Source organism: Dermacentor silvarum, chromosome 6 (assembly GCF_013339745.2).
Source record: "Dermacentor silvarum isolate Dsil-2018 chromosome 6, BIME_Dsil_1.4, whole genome shotgun sequence".
Lineage (NCBI taxonomy): Eukaryota > Metazoa > Arthropoda > Arachnida > Ixodida > Ixodidae > Dermacentor > Dermacentor silvarum.
In genome coordinates, this window is record NC_051159.1 from 120,343,189 (window position 1) to 120,365,209 (window position 22,021).

General features: G+C 45.5%; 1 protein-coding gene across 1 annotated transcript in view; it reads left to right on the forward strand.

Annotated features, from left to right (window-relative positions):
* LOC119455916 (uncharacterized) overlaps positions 1-22,021 on the forward strand; it is a 41,500-nt gene that overhangs the window by 13,068 nt on the left and 6,411 nt on the right. Inside the window, exons 2-3 of the mRNA XM_049669105.1 lie at positions 14,279-14,650; positions 18,247-18,597. Of these exons, the coding sequence (XP_049525062.1) occupies positions 14,279-14,650; positions 18,247-18,597 (723 nt within the window). The remainder of the gene's footprint in view (positions 1-14,278; positions 14,651-18,246; positions 18,598-22,021) is intronic.

Sequence of the window (22,021 nt, forward strand, 5' to 3'; positions counted from 1 at the left end):
ACGCTGAGCCAAAGAGCGCTGCCTGCACTATGAGGCTCGTGAGTGGTCGCATACTACGCCGAGCCGCACTCACCAGAGCCTCAAGCCGACCAAGATGGCCCTACGCTCTTGTGAGCAAGTCTATTTGTCAACGCGAGAGTATACGCAGCACAGCCGCCGGGACACTTTTCTCGGAGATGCGTCGCTGGGAGCCATCATTCCGCTGCGACGTACCGGCGGCACCATTTCTGTGCTTTTATCTTTTGCGCGGTAGCCTCTTGGCTCACCGCGCCGCTCCGGGACTGGGTGTTTGTGCAGAGTTGGGCGTCGTCGGAGGCAAATAAACGTGTCTCCGTTAACTCGGGGCCGCACTGTGTCTCTTGCGGCGAAGCCTTGGGCGTCCTTTGCAGGTTGAACGCGCCGGCACCGCGGCACTGCAGAGCGGATCACTAAGCCTGAACCCGTGGTGGTCGGTGCTGTCGTGAGTATATGAGACGCCACGATTTACATCTTCGGCCTCACGCGTGACAAAAGATGCGTAGTGTGTACGTCAGTACTTGCATAATAACAAAAATCAAGAACATGTAAAGAAATGTTGTTGTTAGTGACGTATCTCTGTGTTATGTCGCTGTTGTCGTGTTTACGTGTCCTCGTCTGGTTTGCGCTGCACGAGTATACCAAGCGGGCGTACCAACGTGCCAACATTCCAACCGCAGATGAATCGATTGAATAATGAATTTTATTGGTACAAGGAAGAAATATGGCCCGAGAGTGCCGGAGCAAAATTATAGTTACAACCTTGCTTGATTGTCGATCACTTAACAGTATCTCCACAATCTAGACCGATATGCACAGTGTGCATTTAAGTGAAACAGCATGATATGCGCTTAGCGCAAAGCCTGTTCGTAACGACGTCGTGTGTGTATTTAGACTATACACCATACCGGCAACAAAATCTCCAACGCTCTAACAATGCAAACAGTAGAACTTAGCTTCCATTGTTTGTGTACAAGAAAGAGGTCGGGACTTTACCGTGTGTCCCAGCTAATGTTAGCTAAGCTGCTCAACAACAACAAAAAATATTTAGAGGACATGGTGCAAGATACAATAGTAAAACCTATCCGAAGACCCAACACCGTAGGTCTTAAGATCGTATCTTGAACCGCGCATTTTTACTCTTTTGTTGCGTTGAACAGCTAGGCTAACGCTAGCTGGGACCCCCCATATAATGACAGCGGCTGGCCGCGTTTTCCGAGTACACCAAGATCGATGTGTTTGAGTTCACAATGGCTTTGACTGTCAGTGTAACAGACAAACACATAGATAGCGTGCCAACGTAGAAGCTGCGCGTTGTTGGTACGCAGGCGTAAACAGAAGGAAGCGGTGGCAAATTGCACTCTCTTTACGCAGACCTTGTCAGTTCATTCAGACTGCGTGGTTTTTGTTTGCTCCATGTTCCGATCCCATTTCCGAGGAGAAACGCGAGCTCCGCAAATTGTCGGCCGCGTCTTTGTTTTCCCGCACAAAGGGTGTCTCATTCGTGAACTTAATGGCACCCAGCTGGGAAGCAAAGGTATAAGAAGACATGAATCGTTTTCGTATCTAGGCACAGAAAAAACCGTGGCTAAGAGAAGAGAAGCCGACAGGAACATATAATGCAGCTAGTGGCGTCCCTCTTGCTAACTCCCACTTTTTTTTTTTTTTTTTTTTGCCGCATAAAGGCGAATAAAGCTTTCGCAGTAAATCCCGGTGTTCAGCAAAGGAGTGGCAGATAATAGGTTGATGTTACCGTAGCAAACTAACGCGTTGTTCTGGGTGGGTAGACAAAAATAATAGGGTCTGCACAACCAACAATCAACAACAAGTGAGATACACCTTATGTGGAATTTGGTCAAATATGAAATACTTCTCGAGAACATTGTCGAAGCGACACCCGTATAATAATAATAATAATAATAATAATAATAATAATAATAATAATAATAATAATAATAATAATAATAATAATAATAATAATAATAATAATAATAATGACAAAAATCACGCCTCCTTACACTGCTGTGAAGGTGGATGGCCAGCGAAGCTCTTTAGGGCACGACGCAGATGTGAGAGAGAATTTTGAACAAAGGAACGAGCATATTTATTGTCCTTATTGATTGTCATCGTGGCGATAAGTACGCACACACATTCACGTATCACCTCTGTTATTAAATCTATCCGTCACGTAAGACAATGAATGGCTCATACCCACGTAAACGCGGCCTCTCCATTACGACGACAGAAGAGAAGGGAAATTCTACGCTGGAATGATGAGCCGCAACGCAGCCAGCTGTGGAAGGAGACAACGACGATGAACGCGTGAGCAGAGGCACGAGAGCGTTGGCGCGGTTGCGCCGAGGGTAGTTAACGTGCCAGTTCACAGGTTGTTCGCGGAGGACGGACTCGCGCGTTGTACGCGGACGACGGATTTGCCCTTGCCATATGCGCCTTCACTGTGAAAAAAACAACAACAAAAAAACAAAAAAAAAACACCGCATATCCACGGGGTGAATGATGATGAGTGGGCGAAGCTCCGGAGGGAATCATCGGTAAACCGTGAATCTTCCGTGTAATTTGCCCAGTCTCGCCGCACTAAATCGAACGATTGACTTCCACCAATGACACGCGCCATATGTGACGTCAATCCTATTTTATAACAGCGCCCTTCATTATAATTGCACCATCTCCCGCTTAAGGGGACGCTAGCACAAACGCGTTAGAAACGTGCAGTACTCTAAGGGGAAGAGGCCACAGCGTCTTACGCAGCCGTTTACACATGCCGGAACGTGCACCGCGTTTGCCGACGCCATCAGCGTTTATGAATACGGGGGTAAGGCGGAGAGGCCACAGCGTCTTACACCAGCTTCTTGCACAGGCCGTAACGCGCTAGCACAAACGCGTTAGAAACGCGCAGTCTTTCGTTAATGTTGGGTATTTATTGCCATCGTGGTGCGTCTGTCCATGTGCGCTTCGTGGCGTAGTGATTAGCGCCACGCGTTCAGAAGCGAGGGGTCCCTGGTTCGATTCCGCTACGGCCACAACTCCCGGAATTTTTTTTTTCTCATAAAAGTAGACGTGGCTACCTACTACGACGACTACTACTACTACAGAGGAGGGACAGACCCACACCCTAAGGAGCTTCGCCCCTAAAAAAAAAAGCAAAGGCGTGGAGATTAACACGATGAGTTTCCGGTTTACTAAACTACACTGGGGTGGGGTAACTGGGTTCGGAAAGGAGGGCAGTAAGAGAGATAAAATAAGAAAAGGAAGGTCGTTCAAATTCGAGCTGTTCACAAATACCGGCCACTAAAGGCGCAGTATATAGCTTGCCGGCTTTCTTGTGTGATGCTAGATCCTGTCGATGCCGCAGAATTATTTCTTTTGAGAGGGGACAGTCGTGCAACGTACTCAGCCCGACGGAGAGTGATCGTCTCTATTGGTACTGCTGCTACCGACAGAGCACATAAGCCTTTGTTTTCAAGTCACCACAGTGGTCACAGGCTGCTCGGTCAGCCATACCTATGCGGAACGCGTAGGCATTGGTTAGCACCATTCACGCCCAACCATAGCCTTCACAAAATGCTAGCACGTCTTAGGGGAAGTGCTGATGGAAACTGAAGGCTAAAGGTATACGAGTGAATAATGTAGGATCTGGGGAATATAGTCAGTCGCGTCTGATATGTGGTCCACTCCATTCACGTGTACTGCACTGGCGAGCAAATACGGGGAGCTTTCTTGCAGTTTCTGTCCTAGAAAGCTATCTTGATAGTGGTGGTCTTCTTCGTGGACTGAACGAGCAACATCATCTTCCTGTTAGTAGCCTATAATCCTACAGTGACATGGTATAGCATATACAGTCGAACCCGGATATATCGAATCCGTAGGAGATCAGAAAAATGTTTTATATTTGGTAATTCGATATGTAAAAGAAACATTTGATGGAAAACTTTTGAAGGGTATTTTACTGTTGTTCGTTATACCCAATTGTTCGTTATATGTAGATTCGATATGTGCGGATTCGACTGTAATAAAATTATTTTTCGCCCTTTCTGAGCAAGTGGCGTATGATCTGCAATTTCAGACACAAGCTGGCTAATCCGTATCGCGCCGCGAGCCATACGGTGAAGACTGCAGTGCCACCTTCGAGTCGCAGAAAACTGACCATATGTGTGTCGGCTCGTCATCAAGAAACGCTGCATGTTAGGCTGCCGTAGACGTTGCCAAGTGCGAAGTTTCCTACGACGTAGGTGGTTTCTGCGATTGTATGACAGCGGTGGTATACAGCGTTTCGGCACGACGGAGCCGTTGGCGCATATGAGCATGTAGGTATAGGTGTGGTACTTAAGTTCTTCCGTAAGGTGGCAAATGTTATCTCTTTAAGGACCAGCGACAACAAATTGCATATATTTGGACATCAAGTATTGTGATGTTTATCTGGGGTTGAATGGAGCGCGTGAGGCACGAAGCCGGATGGAAATATCTCACGATGCCCGGTCACCGTTGTGCAGAACGGGCTATGTGACTTGTCCACAGGAAGAGGGGACAGATGGTGGCGAGGAGTCGGTTCAAGGTGTATTATGTGCACCCTTAACGCTTCAACTGGGATAAAGGTCGTGGCAAGGTCTAGCAATAGCGATAGCGCTGTTGACGCGCTTCGAGGGAAAACCAGAGAAATCTGGATGATCTGGAAATTAACAACTTTGCATTTATATATACGCCTGTTTTGATTGCGTTTGTTAGGGCTGGCAAGCTGCACCATGCAAAGCCAAGACAAATAGCGTCCTACATATAGCAGCGCTAGCGGCGGCTCCATGAAGGGCGTATATCTATTCATCATCCCTGTCATCATCATCATCATCTTCTTCTTCTTCTTCGTAATCATCAGCAGCATCTGCCGCCGCCTATGTCCACTGCAGAGCGAAGGCTTTCTCCCAGCGATATCTAATTATCCCTGTTCTGCGCCGGCTGGCCCTATCGTATATCTGCAAGTTTTCTAGTTCAATCGCACCACCTAATTCTAAAAAAAAAAATCAGCTCTCTGTCTCTCTGATTATTATGAGAGCTGGAAATCCGCTTTATCTCGCGTACGTTAACGTATGCGCATTGATTGTTATACTATACTGCGTCATAGACTTACGTGCAGACGCCACAACAGCGACAAAAAATTATGAAATTTCGAGCAGGTAGGACGTCCGGAGTAACACGCCTGCAGATAGCGCGCGAGGCTACAGAAAGCTGCCGCTCAGACTACACTTCACCGCCGAAACCAAGACGGGAGAAAAGCTACACCTGCAGGCCTTCGATAGTATCGACATTAATTTTGTGAATTCTACAACTTAAAATCTATTAACTGCCGGCAACGTTTGGCTGCATATACCCGGCATAGAAGAGTAGCAGTAATCATAATGGGGGAACTTATTTGCATGGGGCTGTGCAGAGCGCTCGCTATAAAATTAGTGGATAGAATATCACCATAAGTGGTCTACAAATGCATACCTGAAATGGAAGAAAATGAAATATATATTCAGTTCGCTTCTAACAAACTGAAACACAGTATGCCTGTTGAACACAGCAGGCATGCTGTGCTTCTATTCTTGCAGTTTTTTGACACAAGACTCAATAAAAACTCAGAAATTTTGGATAAAGCGTATGGACCAGTTTTCTTTGAGGCCTATGTGCTTCACTAGATTCTTGCTTGCTTTTTCTAAAGGAACTGCGTTTGAATAATGAGATGTAAATGAAGTTGTGGTTAACTTCTGGTTTGCAAAGTGAACGCCATCATTTTCCCTAATGATTCTTGCGGAAATGTACTTTTCATTTTTTTTATTTTCCTTTAGATATGCTAATACCTACTGTTATTGCAGGCCTTCTGTACATTGGAAATAAAGCACGAATATGTTCGCTCTTCGAGGAACGAGCGCCCACTTTTGGACATTTATCAACGCTGTCAAAACTTTTTGAGATAACAGAAAACCTTTCCAACCATGAGAACATACTGGTTAATGGTAGAGGTACAACCTGTCGCAAGAAGTTAAAGGACAGTCTGCCGTTGGTAGCCTTTACGTTCTCGTTTCCTTTTTTCTTTTTTTTTTGTTCTCGCGAAATGCCTAATTTGGTAACTGTGAAGAAGGGTTTGCTACCCGCAGCACTTTTTTATTTCTGACCGAACAGTAAAGCCTGATATTTGTTCCATGCATAAAGCATTGGCAACGCGTAGCGTGTCTATTCATCCGTAACCGATCGAATTAAACCACATGGTAGTCAATTTCGAATCATTTGTATTGGTGCAATATATGTCGAACATTTCGTGACGGGCGATATACCTAACATTAAAATTTAATTCGCGGGTTTTGCTCGCCAGAACCACAATCCTATTATGAGGCATGCCGTAGGAGAGGGGAGGGAGGGGGGAGTGCAAGGACACCGGATTTTTCACTAACTGGGGCACTAACGTGCACCTAAATATAAGTACACTGGAATTTTCGCATTTCGTCTTCAAAGAAATGCAGCCGCTGTGGCCTATATTGAACCCGCTTCCTCGTGATCAGAAGAGCAAGGCTATAGCGTTTCGTTTTAATTTTCAGCACACAGAAGACAAAGAAACTAAGCTACCGCACTGCCTATCGTTCTCAGTGAAGGGCGCTTGGAAATAAATTTGTCATTGAAGAAACTGCAAATAATTCGCCATCGAGCAGGAAGCTTTATGCAGAATTTTTTATGGTCATGCTTGACGTATCTTCAAAGTGTTGGGAGATAGCATTTCACGCGGCTCTACCAGCGCTACAACATGGATTGAAGCGTATTGCTTCATACCTTGCAGGGTGAGACGATTTCAGCATCACTGCGACAAAGATTTTGTGTTCCCAGAAGGCTGCCAGATTGTGTGAAAAATATTGCGCCTTCCACTGGTGCGAAAGTGGCGCTGCAGGCAATACAGGAACTTCAGGTGGAGCAATTATCGGCCTCGAGCACCAGACATTACTCGCCTGTTCCCCGACACCCCCAACCACTACTATCTTTGATTTACCACACATTCTTCAGCCGATAGAACGGATGTCTTTGTTTGAAAATAATAAACGCGAGCTCTTAAACTATTGCCTGCGAAGACTAACTATTTTCCTTAATTGAAAATTTAGTTTCCTTACATTTCTCGCATAATCAGAATTATGAAAAACGTACAGCTGCAGATAGAAATAAGAATTTCGTTGTTCAGCGAGTTTTGTCATCCGTACAGAATCCGCACCCCGTGGAAGAACTCTGTACTTCAGATATGAGAGCATCAACTGTTTCCTCTGTACAGCACACTTAAAAAGCAGCTATCCAGTCAGTTGAACAGTATGCCGGATGTAAAAGAAAACGTTAAGAAATAGCAGAATTTATGCCGTTAATAAAACCAAATATTGATATAGAGAACAAACACCCAGCATTGTCCTTCTAACACATTTTCACAAAAATAGCCTACACTAAACTTTCAGACTTGCTGCAAAGATACAATCAGTGATATTTCCAGATGTGTGCCACACATTTATGTCTTTGTCAATGTTTTTGCTTTTGACGCATTATTTCGGTGCGCACAATTGTACATACAGTGCTTGAAGCAGTTATGGCTATTTTTCATGTCTCCCGAATTATCCACTCTTGCGGCTACGTTCGAGACCACTCCGCTTTCTTTCGTGGTGTCGTCCAAATAGACTCCTCGTGACGATCCAGCTTACGGGAGCGCCAGCGTATAGAGGCCCCCCGAAGCTGTAATATGGGCGTTGCTAAGATCGGCGTGATTGATATGGCTCGAGGGAGGGCTGAAACACGTCATTCAATATTCTGCCGGTTCCTACCGGCGCTTTTATCTTTGCCTCCTCTGTCGCCTTTGTTATCGCCGACATGCCAGAAAATGAGAAATGCCTGGCACGACATACATTATTTGCAGGGCACATTATTTGCAGGGCACATTTTTTGCTGTTATTTTCTTTGCGTACAGAAAAGGTTAGAAAGAAGCAAAGCGGCTCGGCAGGATGCGGTGGCGTGCAGCCGCCAGTGCACGAGTTATACGTGCCCGCCATCAGAGCGCAGCCACTTCTTTCTGGGGTTTTACGTGCCAAAACCAGTTCTACGTGAGCCTGTGTTTATCTCTTAGTTGTTTATCATTCTTTTTTAAGTCGTGGATCGTTGCGCGTTTTGGTTCTGCATTTGCTTTGTACCGTGCCTTTTCGCGTGACTGGGGCGTCCCATATAAAGGATTAATTTTGCGCTGTGTCACGTCGGTTCGGGGATTGCATGTCCTGTTTGCGTTCCGTACCAACCGCCTCTGCCTTAGCGCTGCTTGTCACGCGAAGCAGTCAACAGGGTTTGGGTCGATGATGAAGTACACCAGCATCACAATTAGGAAACGAGTACCCCACGGAGAGCTGACGATTGCTGGTTGGCAAAGCCTGCGCTTGTGCCTACAGAGCAGTTCAGATGCTAAAGCTTTGCTGAAGTACGGATGGCGCCCAATTCAGATAACGAACATTAGCAGACGATTAGATATTACCAGCATAACTTGACATAAATATATAAATAATATGTTCTTGGGGGTGCCAAGTCTATTAAAAAAGTGCAGGTTCGACGGGTCAAGATATTATACATATAAATATATTGCCAAGTCAGGTAAGTCTGAAGACGACCAATACAGTTTATCACCAGAAGTCTGAAAAGAGCCTGTTTATTTGATACGTGCCCTTGACTTCTGTTTTCAAAGCATCCCGGCAATGTACCGGGTGTTCAAAATAATCTTTATGGTTTTGTTAAAACTAGGCACTGAGAGGCATGCGAAGATCACCTATGCAATAAAGTTATGTGGCCAGGGGGACACAAAGTGAGAAGATAATTATCACTGTCAGCAGCCTAATTAACTAAAATTGAATAATTAACTTTTTATTCACTGCAGTAAGTGTGTATGTTTGCATTCAAAAGTTAGAGGCAGTCGTGTTTTTACACGGTTTCACTTGGAAGAATTCTTCTAGCATGTCTGTGCTCCGAGATATCCGACTCCAACTTTCAATTGTCGTTCGCATGATTACGCATGCAAAAGATGTGTGGATCGGCGCAAAGCTCCTCCCTGATGTGATGCGGCTGTTCCGTGCGGCGTTTAGTCTGACAACGGGGCGGAGGCATTGACAAAGATGATAACTGTCCCGCTCCTCCTCTCGGCTGTCGAAATCAAGATATGACAGCACTATGTGCCGTACGCAGTACGCATGATCCTATTAAAAGCGCTAACAGGAGATAATTTTTCGGCACATTTTTGGAGTACTGGAGATCGCACCAGGACATCATGGGAACGCGTTAGCTTCGCTGTCATCTACTAGAGTGTTTCTGGATTAGTGGTGCCTCTGTATGGAAGGATAACCAACAATATCTACGTGGAGTCCCTTCGTGATAATATGGCTGCTTCTGGTGGGACGAGATATTCTACCAAAAAAATAGACGTGGTACTTACAATGGCTGAAATGAATGGCAACACTTCATTGACAATGGAGCTGTACGCGGCTCGCCACCCACACCATCCCATTCAAACTAGGCCTACCTTCATAAACGTGTTTCTGCGTTTTCGCACAGCAGAGTCAGTCCATCGTCCAAGACTACCAGGAAGACAATCATCGATGAAGACTTCGAAATTGACGTTGTCGCATGCGTAATGTCGATGCCACAACTCAGCATCCGACAGATTGCCGATCAGTGCGGTCGCAGCGTTGGAACAGCCACAAATGTGCTATTAAAGCATAAGTTTCATCCCTATCATGTTTACCTTCCCCAGTACCTAAGTGAGGCGGACTTTGAAAGGCGTGTTGACTTCTGCAATTGGGGCATGATCAAAATTTATGAAGAAAAGGACTTCTTACAGAAAATACATTGGAAAGATGAAGTTCCGTTTTGCCGCAATGGCACTGTGTATATTCACAACGCGCATTATTGGTCACAAGAAAGTCCACACTGGCTGCGGCAGCACACGCATCAAGTTCGCTGGAGTGTTAATGAGTGGTGTGGCATGCTGGGAGACTGGGTCATTGGACCTTACTTTTTTTGGGACAACTTGAGCGGAACGTTGTACACGGAAGAGATATTAGGTGTGGTCGTCGACGACTTCGCCTCCAATCTATCCCCGAATGACCTGCGCCAAGTGTGGTTCGAGCACGACGGAGCACCAGCACATTTCTTCACCACGGCAAAAAGCTGGTTGGACACACGTTTTCCACCACAGTGGATCGGGCGTGCAGGAGCGATGTTTTGGCCACCGAGATCCTCTGACCGTTTCTCCGCTTGACTTTTTTTCTTTGGGGCTACGTTAAAGATGGAGGTTATGCAACAGAATCCAATTATAATGATATCAAGCACAGGATAACATCTGCCTGTGCGAGCATCCGTCCAGAAGTACTGCGCAGAGTTATCGAGTCAACGCAAGAGCTTCTTCTTTCTGGTCGAGAGCGGTTTATGCTTTGCGTTGCTGTGCAAGGGAGGCATTTTGAAATATTTTTAGGGCATTCACATCTTGATGGGTGAAGTGTTCATGAGATTTGTGCATGACCACACCAAGCTTGAAGCGGCAGTATGAAAATATTCGTTAGCTAAAGTTGTTTTTGTTGCTGATGGTGCAGTTGTTGCTCTTGATTTGAATTAAACTTACAATACTTGCGAATCCGCAGTCACTTTATTTGTGCAGCCCAGGAAATGACCATGCCCGCTCGTCTAGTCACCATTACGCACGCGCACTGCCCTCCGCCTTCTCCGCTCGCACCATTATCTCGGCATGGCAGCTGCCGCCATCATTGCAGGCTTTAAGGGCGCGTGTTACGACTGCGGTTCTGGGTGCTTCGATTTCTTTATTTCGCCAGCCGAGAGGAGAAGGGGGTCAGTTATCATCTTTGTCAATGCCTCCGCCCCGTTGTCAGACTAAACGCCACGTGCAACAGCCGCGTCACATCAGGGAGGAGCTTTGCGCCGATCCTCACTCTCTTGCATGCGTAATCATACGAACGACAATTAACATTTGGAGCCGGATATCTGGGAGCACAGACACGCTAGAAGAATTCTTCCAACTGATACTGTGCAGAAACACGACTGCTTCTAACTTTTCAATACATATATACCCACTTACTGCAGTCAACAAAAATTAATTCAATTTTAGGTAATTGGGCTGCAGACAATGATAATTATCATCTAACTTTGTGCCCCCCTGGCCACATTACTTATTTGCACAGGTGGTCTTCACGCGCCTCCCTGTGCCTCATTTTGAGAAAACCATAAAGCTTAATTTTGAACACCTTGCTTATTTTTACTGAAGTTTTCTTTGCCGGTTTAATTGACGACTGCACGAAGTCCTCTAGTGGCATCTTAGTGTGCAAACGATAATGGTGTCATGGGCTATATTGCTGCCCAGAAGCCCAACATAGCTAGACACACAACAGGGAGGGATTATTGTACAGTAACTTTCAGCATTACACATTCCCAATATCACCGATAACGTGCTCGAATTCCGACTAGGAATGGTCACAAAACGAGTTGAAGAAACCAGCGCAAAATATGGCTGACGCCTCGGAGAGGCTGTGCAGGGACAAAGTAATACCTTAATTTTATCTCTGGAATTCCTGCATCGTAAAATGGATGAAGCAAGGCACAAAGTTTACAGAGCGCCGTAATCTTGTGCCTTTCATTATGTCTTCGTTTTGCTGGCATTTGTTCCCTAAGGTGCTCCAGGATGGGAAACAAGAATTGTTATATCCTTGTTTTCAATTTTATTCGCACTCAAAAGAAACTTTTGATCTCATCAAGCTCACCAATTAGCTAAAAACGAAGAACTAGCACAAAATTTAAAATTTGTCTGTTGGTGTTCCGTGTTCATGTTGCCGTTGCTTGTGCTCAGTTTTGGCACCCATTCTTCGTGGTATCAAAGCACCAACTCGCCAGAGAAGAAGTTTTTCTGCTATTTATGTAAGCGATGACGAAACATCCAATTATGATTGTCAAAGGGGCAATAAAGGGGAAAATAAGGAGCTGTATTATAATTTATCATTCTACAATATCAAAAATGCCGCTTGTATTATACAAATTGGCTGAATAAGCCAGAAAACACGCAGAAACAAATGACGGTTGGCTGCACTGTCTTAAGTTGGAACGCCATTTAGCCATGACGCCATGAATTATGACGGCGTCTGCTTGCGCCTAGTGAAGTTTTTATCAGTAGAGACTGAAATTATATTCTAAGAGAGACATATATTTAGAAAGTTCTAATAACTTTCACTCAGCCACAATGAGAAATATACGAGAGACAGAGAGAGAGATGAAAAGGGAAAGGTAGGAAGGTTAACCAAGGACATGCACGGTTGGATACCCTGCACTTCGGGAGGGGGAAAGAAGAAGAATAGATAAGGAGAGAAAAGAAAAAGTATCACAGTTTCGCTTTAAGGGCGAAACAATGAATGCGATAGCAACACAGCAATGTCATACGAAGTAAGGTGAGCGGCTTTGGTAGCAATATGAATTGTAGTAAACATGAGCTGATTAAGTAAGCAGGTGTGCTGCGGCGTAAGTAGACCGACATGAAGAGAGACTCGATGACCACGAGAAGGCGCGTGTGAAACGGTGGTGTTGATGAGAAGCGCTTACCGTGGGCAGCGCTTGCGAAGGGACACACCTGTAGTGCTGCACTGCCGATCTGGGCAGCATTGCATGTGTAGCGTGCCTTGGAAAATGTGGCCCGACTATTGCTAACTGAATGAACAAGCGTGGTGTGAGCGCGCACAAACAAACATGAATAGATCTCACTGAATGACTGCAGCCAACGGCTGTCAAAACGCTGGCAGCGAGCGCATACGCCGCGCAGCGGGCGAAGGTACGTGCGGTTTATCGCTTCAACGGAAACTGAGGGCGAATGCACGGCGCATAAAGGTCAGAGCCGTGTGAAGACAAGAGACTGTGCGGGCGAGCGAACGACGAGCGCGGTTGTTGGCAGAGTAGAAGTGCACCCCTCCCCTCCCCCCCCCCCCCCCCGCGCTTTCTCCGGCGCTGGCTTCCCGCTTCCTTGCTTGCGCGTGGGTGATTGAGTGCGTTCGCTCTCCGTGATAGCGCGCGTCCCCGCACGCTTCCGCTCGGGCATACGGCGCGCGGCGAAGATTTTATCTATAGGGAACCTCACGGCGACGGCGACGGCGACGACGACGGCGACGCCGACGGCAGAAATCCGGTTTAAGTGTCCATGTAATTGCTATCGCAATAAAATAATGAGTGTTATTCGCAGAGACCGTCACGGAATAATCTCCGCTGTCACAAGCGTTCATATTATACAGTATTATTCACGAACTGCAGAAGGGATTTTGTGGTCTTTTGCATGTAAGAATGCATAGGCCACGGCCCAAGGATCTTTTTTTCCGAGAGCGTTCTGTTATCGAATAGGTTGAGTTAGCTTTGAGAGTACGTCGTTGGGTGTCAAAGGATGGACAGTGGCACAGAAGGTGCTCGAGAGTCTCATCGCACCCGCACAAATTGCACGCCGCACTGTTGGTCATCCCTATAAGGAACGAAAAGGCGTTGGTGAATGCGACGCCCTACCACATCTGACACAGTTGTTTCGCGACGGGGCAGTCCAAGTGGTCGGCGAAGACTCAAGTTAGGGTCAAGAGAGTGCAAGCGTGAGTTGGTGAAATCCGGTGAACTCCATCGCAGAAATGTGTGGCGAGCAAGCGATTGAAGTTGCCGCGCAGCATCCGTTCTTGAAAGTGGTAAAGGAGCCCGCTGATGTTTTTGATGAGCCAAGCGTTCAGCTTCATTTGTGCTGTCGTTGCCGACAATTCTACAATGGCTGGGCAACCATTTAAACATAATGTCGTGACCTTCTTCGAGCGTGTGATGACGAGCGTGCCTTATTTCGTGCACTAGCTGCTCCCGTAGCCCATGACGTAGGGAAAACTGCCAAAATACGAAACATTACAATAAATGCATGACCTCACAAGTAATCTGAAAACTGCTATGTTCACCTTCATTTCTGCTAAGGATATTCAACCCTTTACTACAAATAAACAAAAGTTGAGCTTGAAAGAATACTTAATTAGTAAAAGGTGATTTACAGTTTCTTACTGGTGTCCTCTAGGCTTCGTCAAATCTGTTATGAATAAATAACATGTGTTTGCGTGCAACATATCGTTTCAGATTGTTTCGCGCTTTGTCCTTAGGCCTTCCTTATAACCTCGAACACCTCGCCCATAAGTTTTGTTTGTTCATTGCGCAGGTTTTTGCCGAGCTGTGACCATTCGACGCCTAATCGTGCCGCGCTGGGTGCGCAATGGGTCCGAGACACCCGCTGTTCTCGACTGCGAGTACGTGTACAACGAGAACGACCTCAAGCTGGTGGTCAAGTGGTTCTTCAATGACGGCGCGGAACCCGTGTACCAGTGGATACCAGAGATGGGAGTCCGCGAGGCGTTCGGAGTGCTACGGCAACGCCTGGACGACACGTTCTCCGTAAACTCTCGCGACGCGTATTCCCAGTACCGCGCCATCCGCATTTTGAGGCCCACCTGGGAGCTTAGCGGCAAATACACCTGCGTCGTGACCTCGCTCGCTGGCCAGGACGCACGGCACCAGCACATGACCATATTCGGTAGGTGGCCTCCCCTTCCACCTCCCCCCCCCCTTTTTTTTGTGTGTGTATGTGTGGAAATGCTTGAAAAAGCAGATTTAGTCACCGAACAATGGCGAATGGTAGTATTCTGCGTAACAGGGTTGAAAATAAATAACATTCTGAGAAGAAGCAGCGAAGGTCAGCAATTACGCAAGAAAAAATGAGACTACAAATGTCAGTCTGATATAAGTAGGACCATATATGTAAAGGCGACAAACGCTGCATTGACACGTTATAAAATATTGCCATAGCAGTTGTCGCCATCACGGTAAGCTATAAGGGTTTTATAGGGGCTTGTTAACACTTCTGACGACTGTTTAATAGCGCATATTGATAACTGATTGAATGCTCTTTTCAGGAACAGCGCCGATTTGGTGGCTGTGCAACGTTGTCACTCCCATAGGCAAGCCAACGGTTACGATAGGAAAAGCGCCATATGAAAAGCGCCGATAGGTAAACATGGCCAGAGGGTATATGCGAAATCCAGTAGAGTGTCTCACACTATTAGGTTACACTACGCAAGATGGCCGATCGATACCTCAGGACACTGTTGAGCCGAGAACAAGCTCAGCAGGCAAACTGGAAAAGATAGCGACACCAACTCATGCGCACCTAATTCGCTCTTTTAAGGCGACGCCCCACATAATGTGCAGTTTATGCGTGTTCATGATGACGGTTTTCGCAGAGCGAAGGCACCACTGCAGTTTACAAATCCTTATACCGAGGCCTCCCAAAAGCAGTCTAACGGCAGTTTTCATAACTAAATCAATAGTCCTTCCAGGTATATTTCGTTGAACAAGATTCGCACGTCGATAAATTATTGTCTTCTAAGAGAGTATTTTGCGATGTTCATTGAAACATCTGAGGTGAAGAAAGAAAGCCCGATAAGCTGCTTCCTCGAAAAGCCGGTGGGTTTATTGACAAATGCAGGGCACGTCGTCGTAGCAGGGGCCCAGTGTGACATTATTGATTAGCTGTCTGCGAGGCTCATCGGAAAAGCAATGCGCCGCCGGAACAGAGGCGTGCGCCGAGTGCACGCTTTGCGGCAACCTCTTTGGTCCCAGAGCTCCGTTGCTTTGGGACTCAGAATCGATCAATGTTGTCAGCTGATTAAACACGAGAAACGGGACTACGCAGGTCCCATTTCATGCGTTTTACTGTGGTTGGGGTTTTACGCATGTTGGATTTGTTTTGCACGTGACGATTATGTATGCGTTAGGTGTCTCTTTCTCGCACGAAAGAAAAAAATTACTGTATTTGATTGTGTACACGTTAGTTGTTATTTTTTGCACAAAAGAACGATTACCCACATACAATGTACACATTGGAATCTACACGATGCGAAGCATCAGTTAAGTTGGTATTGAAATGCTATACAACTAACGATAATACGCAGAATAGTGTTTGCTTTTATCCTACGCAAAGTGTATTACCATGGAATGTTTATTTTTATGCACCGCTAGCTTGGTAGCTTAAATATTATGCAAGAACTTGTGTTTATGTATTATACCTTTCACAAGCTCTACATAAATGCAGCCATTCTATCAGGTGGATATACAGCGTGAGACGTCGGTGGAACGACGTCATGAGCACGAAGGCGAAGCACGACGGTGTAGAAATGAAGAGTGGTGATGAGAGGTGTATGGCACTGAGAAGAGAATAATTTGGTCACGTGGGGTTCTTTAATTTTCAGCTAAGGCTAGGCACACATGCGTTTTTGCCTTCCTGTCTCATAGCGGCGCGGCCCCTGCCGCCAGGACAGGAACCGGATACCTCCTGCTTAGCAGCACACCGCCATATATCTGCTGACCAGCGGTTAGAGAGACAGAGAGAGAAAGAAAAGAATAAAATGAAGAATGAAAACTGCGATGGGAAAAGAAAGACAGGGTGGGGTGTTTCGTTCAATCCACCCGGTGGCTTCCTTTGAATGATCCTTTTTTTTATCAGAAGGAAGGTAAGTTGGGATGAGTTAAGAGAGGACCTCGACAAACTGAGTCTGCCCACTTGTTGCTGGAGCAAAAAAATATGTGTTCTACTGAAATGTTCTAAATGATCGTGCACAACAATGGCTCTAGAATTGCCCTGTCCGTAGGAAAACATTAACGCACGCAAACAGAGCAAGTTAAACAAAACAATACTGAATAAAACCAGCGAGCCAGTGTAGGCAGGTAAAAGAAAAAGACGACGTTAGAAATGCGTAGGCGGTGCGAGATGACCTCCCTCTGTTCGTCTCCCACTACTGCGTCTAAGCGCATAGATATATGTGGCGCTGAAACCCGGAAAGAAACCACCAAATAGAGCCTTTCAGTATTAAACAGGTGAACAGTCAACCGGCATTACTGCGTTTGGCAGATAAAGCCTAGGGTAACGTTGTTAACTAACTGTAAACAGCAGAGCCGTATAATATTAGGCATAATTGTTTTGTTGGACCAATACCCTCAGGTATAAGATAATGGTAGACACAATGGTATACCGTGCCTTTCCGCCCGGCCGCTGTATCTTTAAAGCCATCTGCGGCGGTTGACAAAGTCCGCCTTGCGCCGTGTTTTCGCAGCTTAGTTCACGTTGATGCGAGTGGCCGCCGAAGGTCAATTCACTCGCTGCTGCTGCCGCGATCACTCACTGCTGCTGCCGCGTTTTGACTGCGAGCTTCCGTGGTCATCGAGTGGGATGCGTTCATGTTTGCTTGTGCGCGCATGACACCATGCTTGTTAATTTAGTTAGTATGCCTCTGTTGGCAAGTTTGTACGGCTGATAAAGCTACTATCCTTACTTCGTATAGCTGTCCACTCCTTTTCGGTCACAATCGATGTTTCGCCTTTCGGGCGAAACTGCAACATTATTTCAGTCATATCAATACTGTAAACTGCGCGTGATTTGAAATTTCTGCTTATATTACTCGTCTGAACTTAGGCTTCTTAGTTTGGCTGCACCCGCAGTAGTCAACCGAATGCTATGGCAACATTCGTCTGAAGAACATGCATCTTTAAGTCCACATCACGAGAACTTCACAGCGATTCTACAACAGCAACTGCACAGCAGCACAATCCCAACATCGTAATATGCACGTGTTGACGTCAATGACGCCTATCGCTTCAATTCCAACACCTTGTATCAGAAGAAGGAGCTTCAACTATCCTATTGGCGGAACTGCGGCGCCGGTAGCAATACTTAAGTTAAATACTATAAATTGCGCCGCCATCCATGATTCTAATTTAGCCCTTCAGTGCTTCAAATGAGTATTCTCTGTGCCATTCACAGATGCAATTGTTTTGAAATAGGCTGTAGTTAACTTGTTCCTATTGCACTAGTTTACTGCCCTCAGAATTCATTTTTTCCGGTCTGTTACATAGATGTTTATGTTCACTTAACTGTGTATTTATATCTGCTTGCTTACCATTGGGCGAATATTTCTGTCAGGCAGTGCATTTTTTAATATTGCACTACTCATTGTATCCTCTTTTGATTGCCCCAAACCTCCCTAATGTGCCTATATCGAGGGTCAAATAAATAAATGGCAAATTAAATGGATATGCTGTTTTCTATTCCATCTCCTCGTATGCCCTTTAACGCAGTGCCGGCCAGGTCATTCTCGTTCAACTACAGTAACTCACGGCCTCCACTAGACCGACTGCCCCGGCCACAATCTCCGGAGCTCCCTCTGAGTCTTCTGTGCGTGGCACGAGGCACGTACCCAAAGCCGGTGCTGACACTGTTCCTACTCAAGGCAGGCAGAAGGAGACCTGCCACCGAGGCCGGCCTTCGAACATTCACGACGGCGACAATCGAAGACGGGCTCTTCGACGTCGCACTGCACGCCGACGCATTCGAGAGTCATCTCTCCTCACTCGCAGATCTCTTCGAGTGCGTGCTGGAGATCCCGTACAGCAACTATGTGCTGACGCGCAGGATGAGCCTCGCGCACGGTGAGAGAGTGCATGCTTCGATCCGTTCTCTTTTCTATGATTTTTGCAGTCGACCGCACTTACGTCCTGGCACTCCACCTAGTCTGTTAAATAGTAGCGGCTTTAACTCCGTGCCCTGCTTTCCGCTTTCTGAGTTTTTGTACGTTGTATGCGCACCAACAGCCAAGAGAAGGAAAGAGCAGTCGAGGACGACGTAGAATTAAATGGGGCGCTGAACTTGGGAAATTCGCAGGCTTAAAGCGGGGTCAGCTGGTGCTAGAAAGGGGTAATTGGGAGATCGATGGGAAGAGCCTTCGTCCTGCAGTTTGCATAAATTGGTTGATGATTATTAGACACGAAACCTCCACAGTCATTGGCCGAGACGTCTTGTAATTTCAAAATTCCTTTAGGTCTACCAGTGGTGGTGGCTAGCTGCCTTTTCCGTTTTCTCGTTCTGTTCAAAGGCAACACGCGTCTGCTGCTGATTTTTATTTTAGCACGTTAACGAAACAGTATTAAAGACAAAGGAAAAGCAGAATGACTGTCATGTTGAATACTGAACTGCCACTCTTTTGGTTTTCTGTTCACATCGTTGCCGCCCACAGAGAATTCTTTTTCTTTTTCTTTTTTTTTTGTCTTTGCATGTAACTTTATCGCCAACAATTTTTTTATTCTAGCGACGACACCGGCGGACATCGAAACGACCAGGGGAGTGACGAATAACAAATATCGCTCTAACCAAGCCGCGTGCGATGTCGTCCTAAACACCGCAATGTTACAAAACCTACGGCAGTTTTTTTAATTTTTTATAAAACAAATCGAGTGTTTGACGAACCCGGTAAACAAACCAAATTCTAAAGTCGGGTAGGCGAGCATTGGGACCTTTTCTTTTAATTTTTTTATCGCCGTGAAGACAGATTTCACTAGAATATAACTGATATGCATAATATACGTAGTTTAACAGCAAACGTTACGAAAACACATGGGCTAGACGAGCGACTAGCACGTTTTGTGTGTAGTTTCTGTCCGGGTAATCTACATGTTTGCAGAGCAGTAGCGTTTGCAGAGCAGATGACTGCATGTTTCTCGTTCCACTTCGCAAACCGAGCCGCCTGCCTTTCTAGACACGGTGCAGCCGTGTTTGCGGGACACGCTTGCCTCGCACAACTGATCGACAAAGCAAACGTCAGTTATCCTGAGCGTAACTCGCTCGCTACCCTACAAAACTGTTTTGACTCACAATTCAACAGACGCGTTCTGAGCAATCTTTTCAACAGAAAAAAAAACCATTGTGCAAAAAAAGACAGAGCATTCTCTCGCATTCGCGCTATTCAAATATTGTACCTTGAATTGTTCAGGTTAAGCATGGTCGCATGCTTTTATGTTTTACCGTAGGTGAGATGTGCTCTCGACAAGCTCGGCACAGTACCTGACGTATTTGCACACCATCAACAATGCCGACTATACGACTAAGTAAACAATAGATGGCGCGACTCATGGAATCGAGTCTGGCATACTGGGCGCTGTGATGCTGCATTTCTTATCGTTTTAACTGTTGCAGAAACACAATTTATTTTTCAGCAAGAAAAATAAAAATAAAGTAACAACGCGGTGCCTTTTCATGCTCTGCGGGTACTTTTGATATGTTTTAAGCCATATAGTTTCTTGCAAGAAGCTACAAACCATTCAATAACAACTGCGACCAAACACTCCTAACATGAAATTTTGTTAGTATACACCAAATACTATGACTTATCTGTTTGATACCGGCTGCCGATTGTAATATGTAATCATGACAACATATGTTGATACTAACATGCGAATATTTCACCGGTATTGTTGAGAAGAAGAAAAAAGCGTTATCGTTACAATTGCGATTCCACTTTTTTTATCACCCTTTTGAAAATGAGCATGAAGTGATGCATTCATAGAAGTACATCGCAATGCTTTCCTATCACGTGCTGTGACGTTTATAAACTGATTCTTTGCCTTTTCTATTCACAGAGCTTACGTGGGGAGCTTACGGTAAGCAGCTCTTACTTACCGCCGTTTCTCTATCAATGACTACCTATAACCATTCATGCAGCAACGCAGATATTACATTAGCTGCCGACAATTGAATAACACCAAGATTTCGTCCTACCAGCAGTAATTAAATGACGCTTATGTTCAGCTTTTTCACTATAAACGCTTTGATACACCTGTATTAGCAGACCAAAGATATAGAGAGAGACATACTCGTAGGTAGATAGATACCTACATAGATAAAGACTTGATTGATTGACTGATTGGTTGGTTGGTTGACTGATTTAGCTAGGGGATATGGTGGAAGGTAGTAAGCATGTACTTCCCACTATACCCAATTTAACTTCTATATGAGCGTAAGGACCATAAGTGATCAGATTTAATCCAGAAAACCAGCTGAACAACATGAGCCAGTTGCTATATGTCGAGCTTTTTTTGTATCAAGTAACATTGGAAGGCTTTGCGCTACCTAGTGAAAACAAATGAATCATGAAAAGCCCCACTATTCGAGGCAGTTTACGTGCCCGAATAGTAAAGATGTTTCCCACGGTTTTGTCAACGAGGACAGATTAAAAATTGCAGTTATATAACGTTTCGCCCCGTTTTCACGTTTCCTGCATTCTTAGTGAAATCTTACCATACACTTTCTCACAGCTACAATAATTAAACAAGGTTTTTTGATTGCGCTCGTTTTATGACGAGGTCAATTCGTGTCGCACTAGAACGAACGAACGTGTTACGCACACTTCAACTCATCTCTCTTTTTTTCTTAAAACCGCGGTTGGCAAATTTGAAAGTCCACGAAAAGAATGTTGTACGCGAGTCTGTCTCAGGACGAGCTAGCCTATAAAAGTGCGCTTCCTGTGTGCAGCAGCGTCCATTTGCTGCCGCATCGTGAAATGCCTCCCTTTGTTGCGTGGATTGTTTCGGCGCAGACCTTTCATGAAAGGTCTGCGCCGAAACAATCTACGCCAGTATGGTGTTCACGAAACTTGCAAGTGGCGTGAACACCATACTCGCAACACTACGCTTTTGTATCGTGGTAGCGTATATACAATAAAAGTACACACATTACAATCGTGGTGTTGGTACTACGGAGGACTCGAAAATTCTTGTCTTTCAATAGTGGAAAGCGTTGTTTTGGTTGACTTGGCGGAATAATTATAAAGCTCAACCTAAAATGCTACGAAAACACGCTACGGATCTTACATAACCTTCCCTAGGGTATTAATCTGCGATTGCTATCGATCCTTAGCGCCTCCTTCACGGTTTGTTCTCACGCGCAGGGTTAAAAGTTAGAAACGCAACAAGAACCTTCCACTAAAACCTTTAACCTGTGGAGACCCAGTTTATACAATTCATGCTGAACAAGTGATGTTATATTCGTTTTTTTTTTTTATTGCGATAGCAATTATATGGA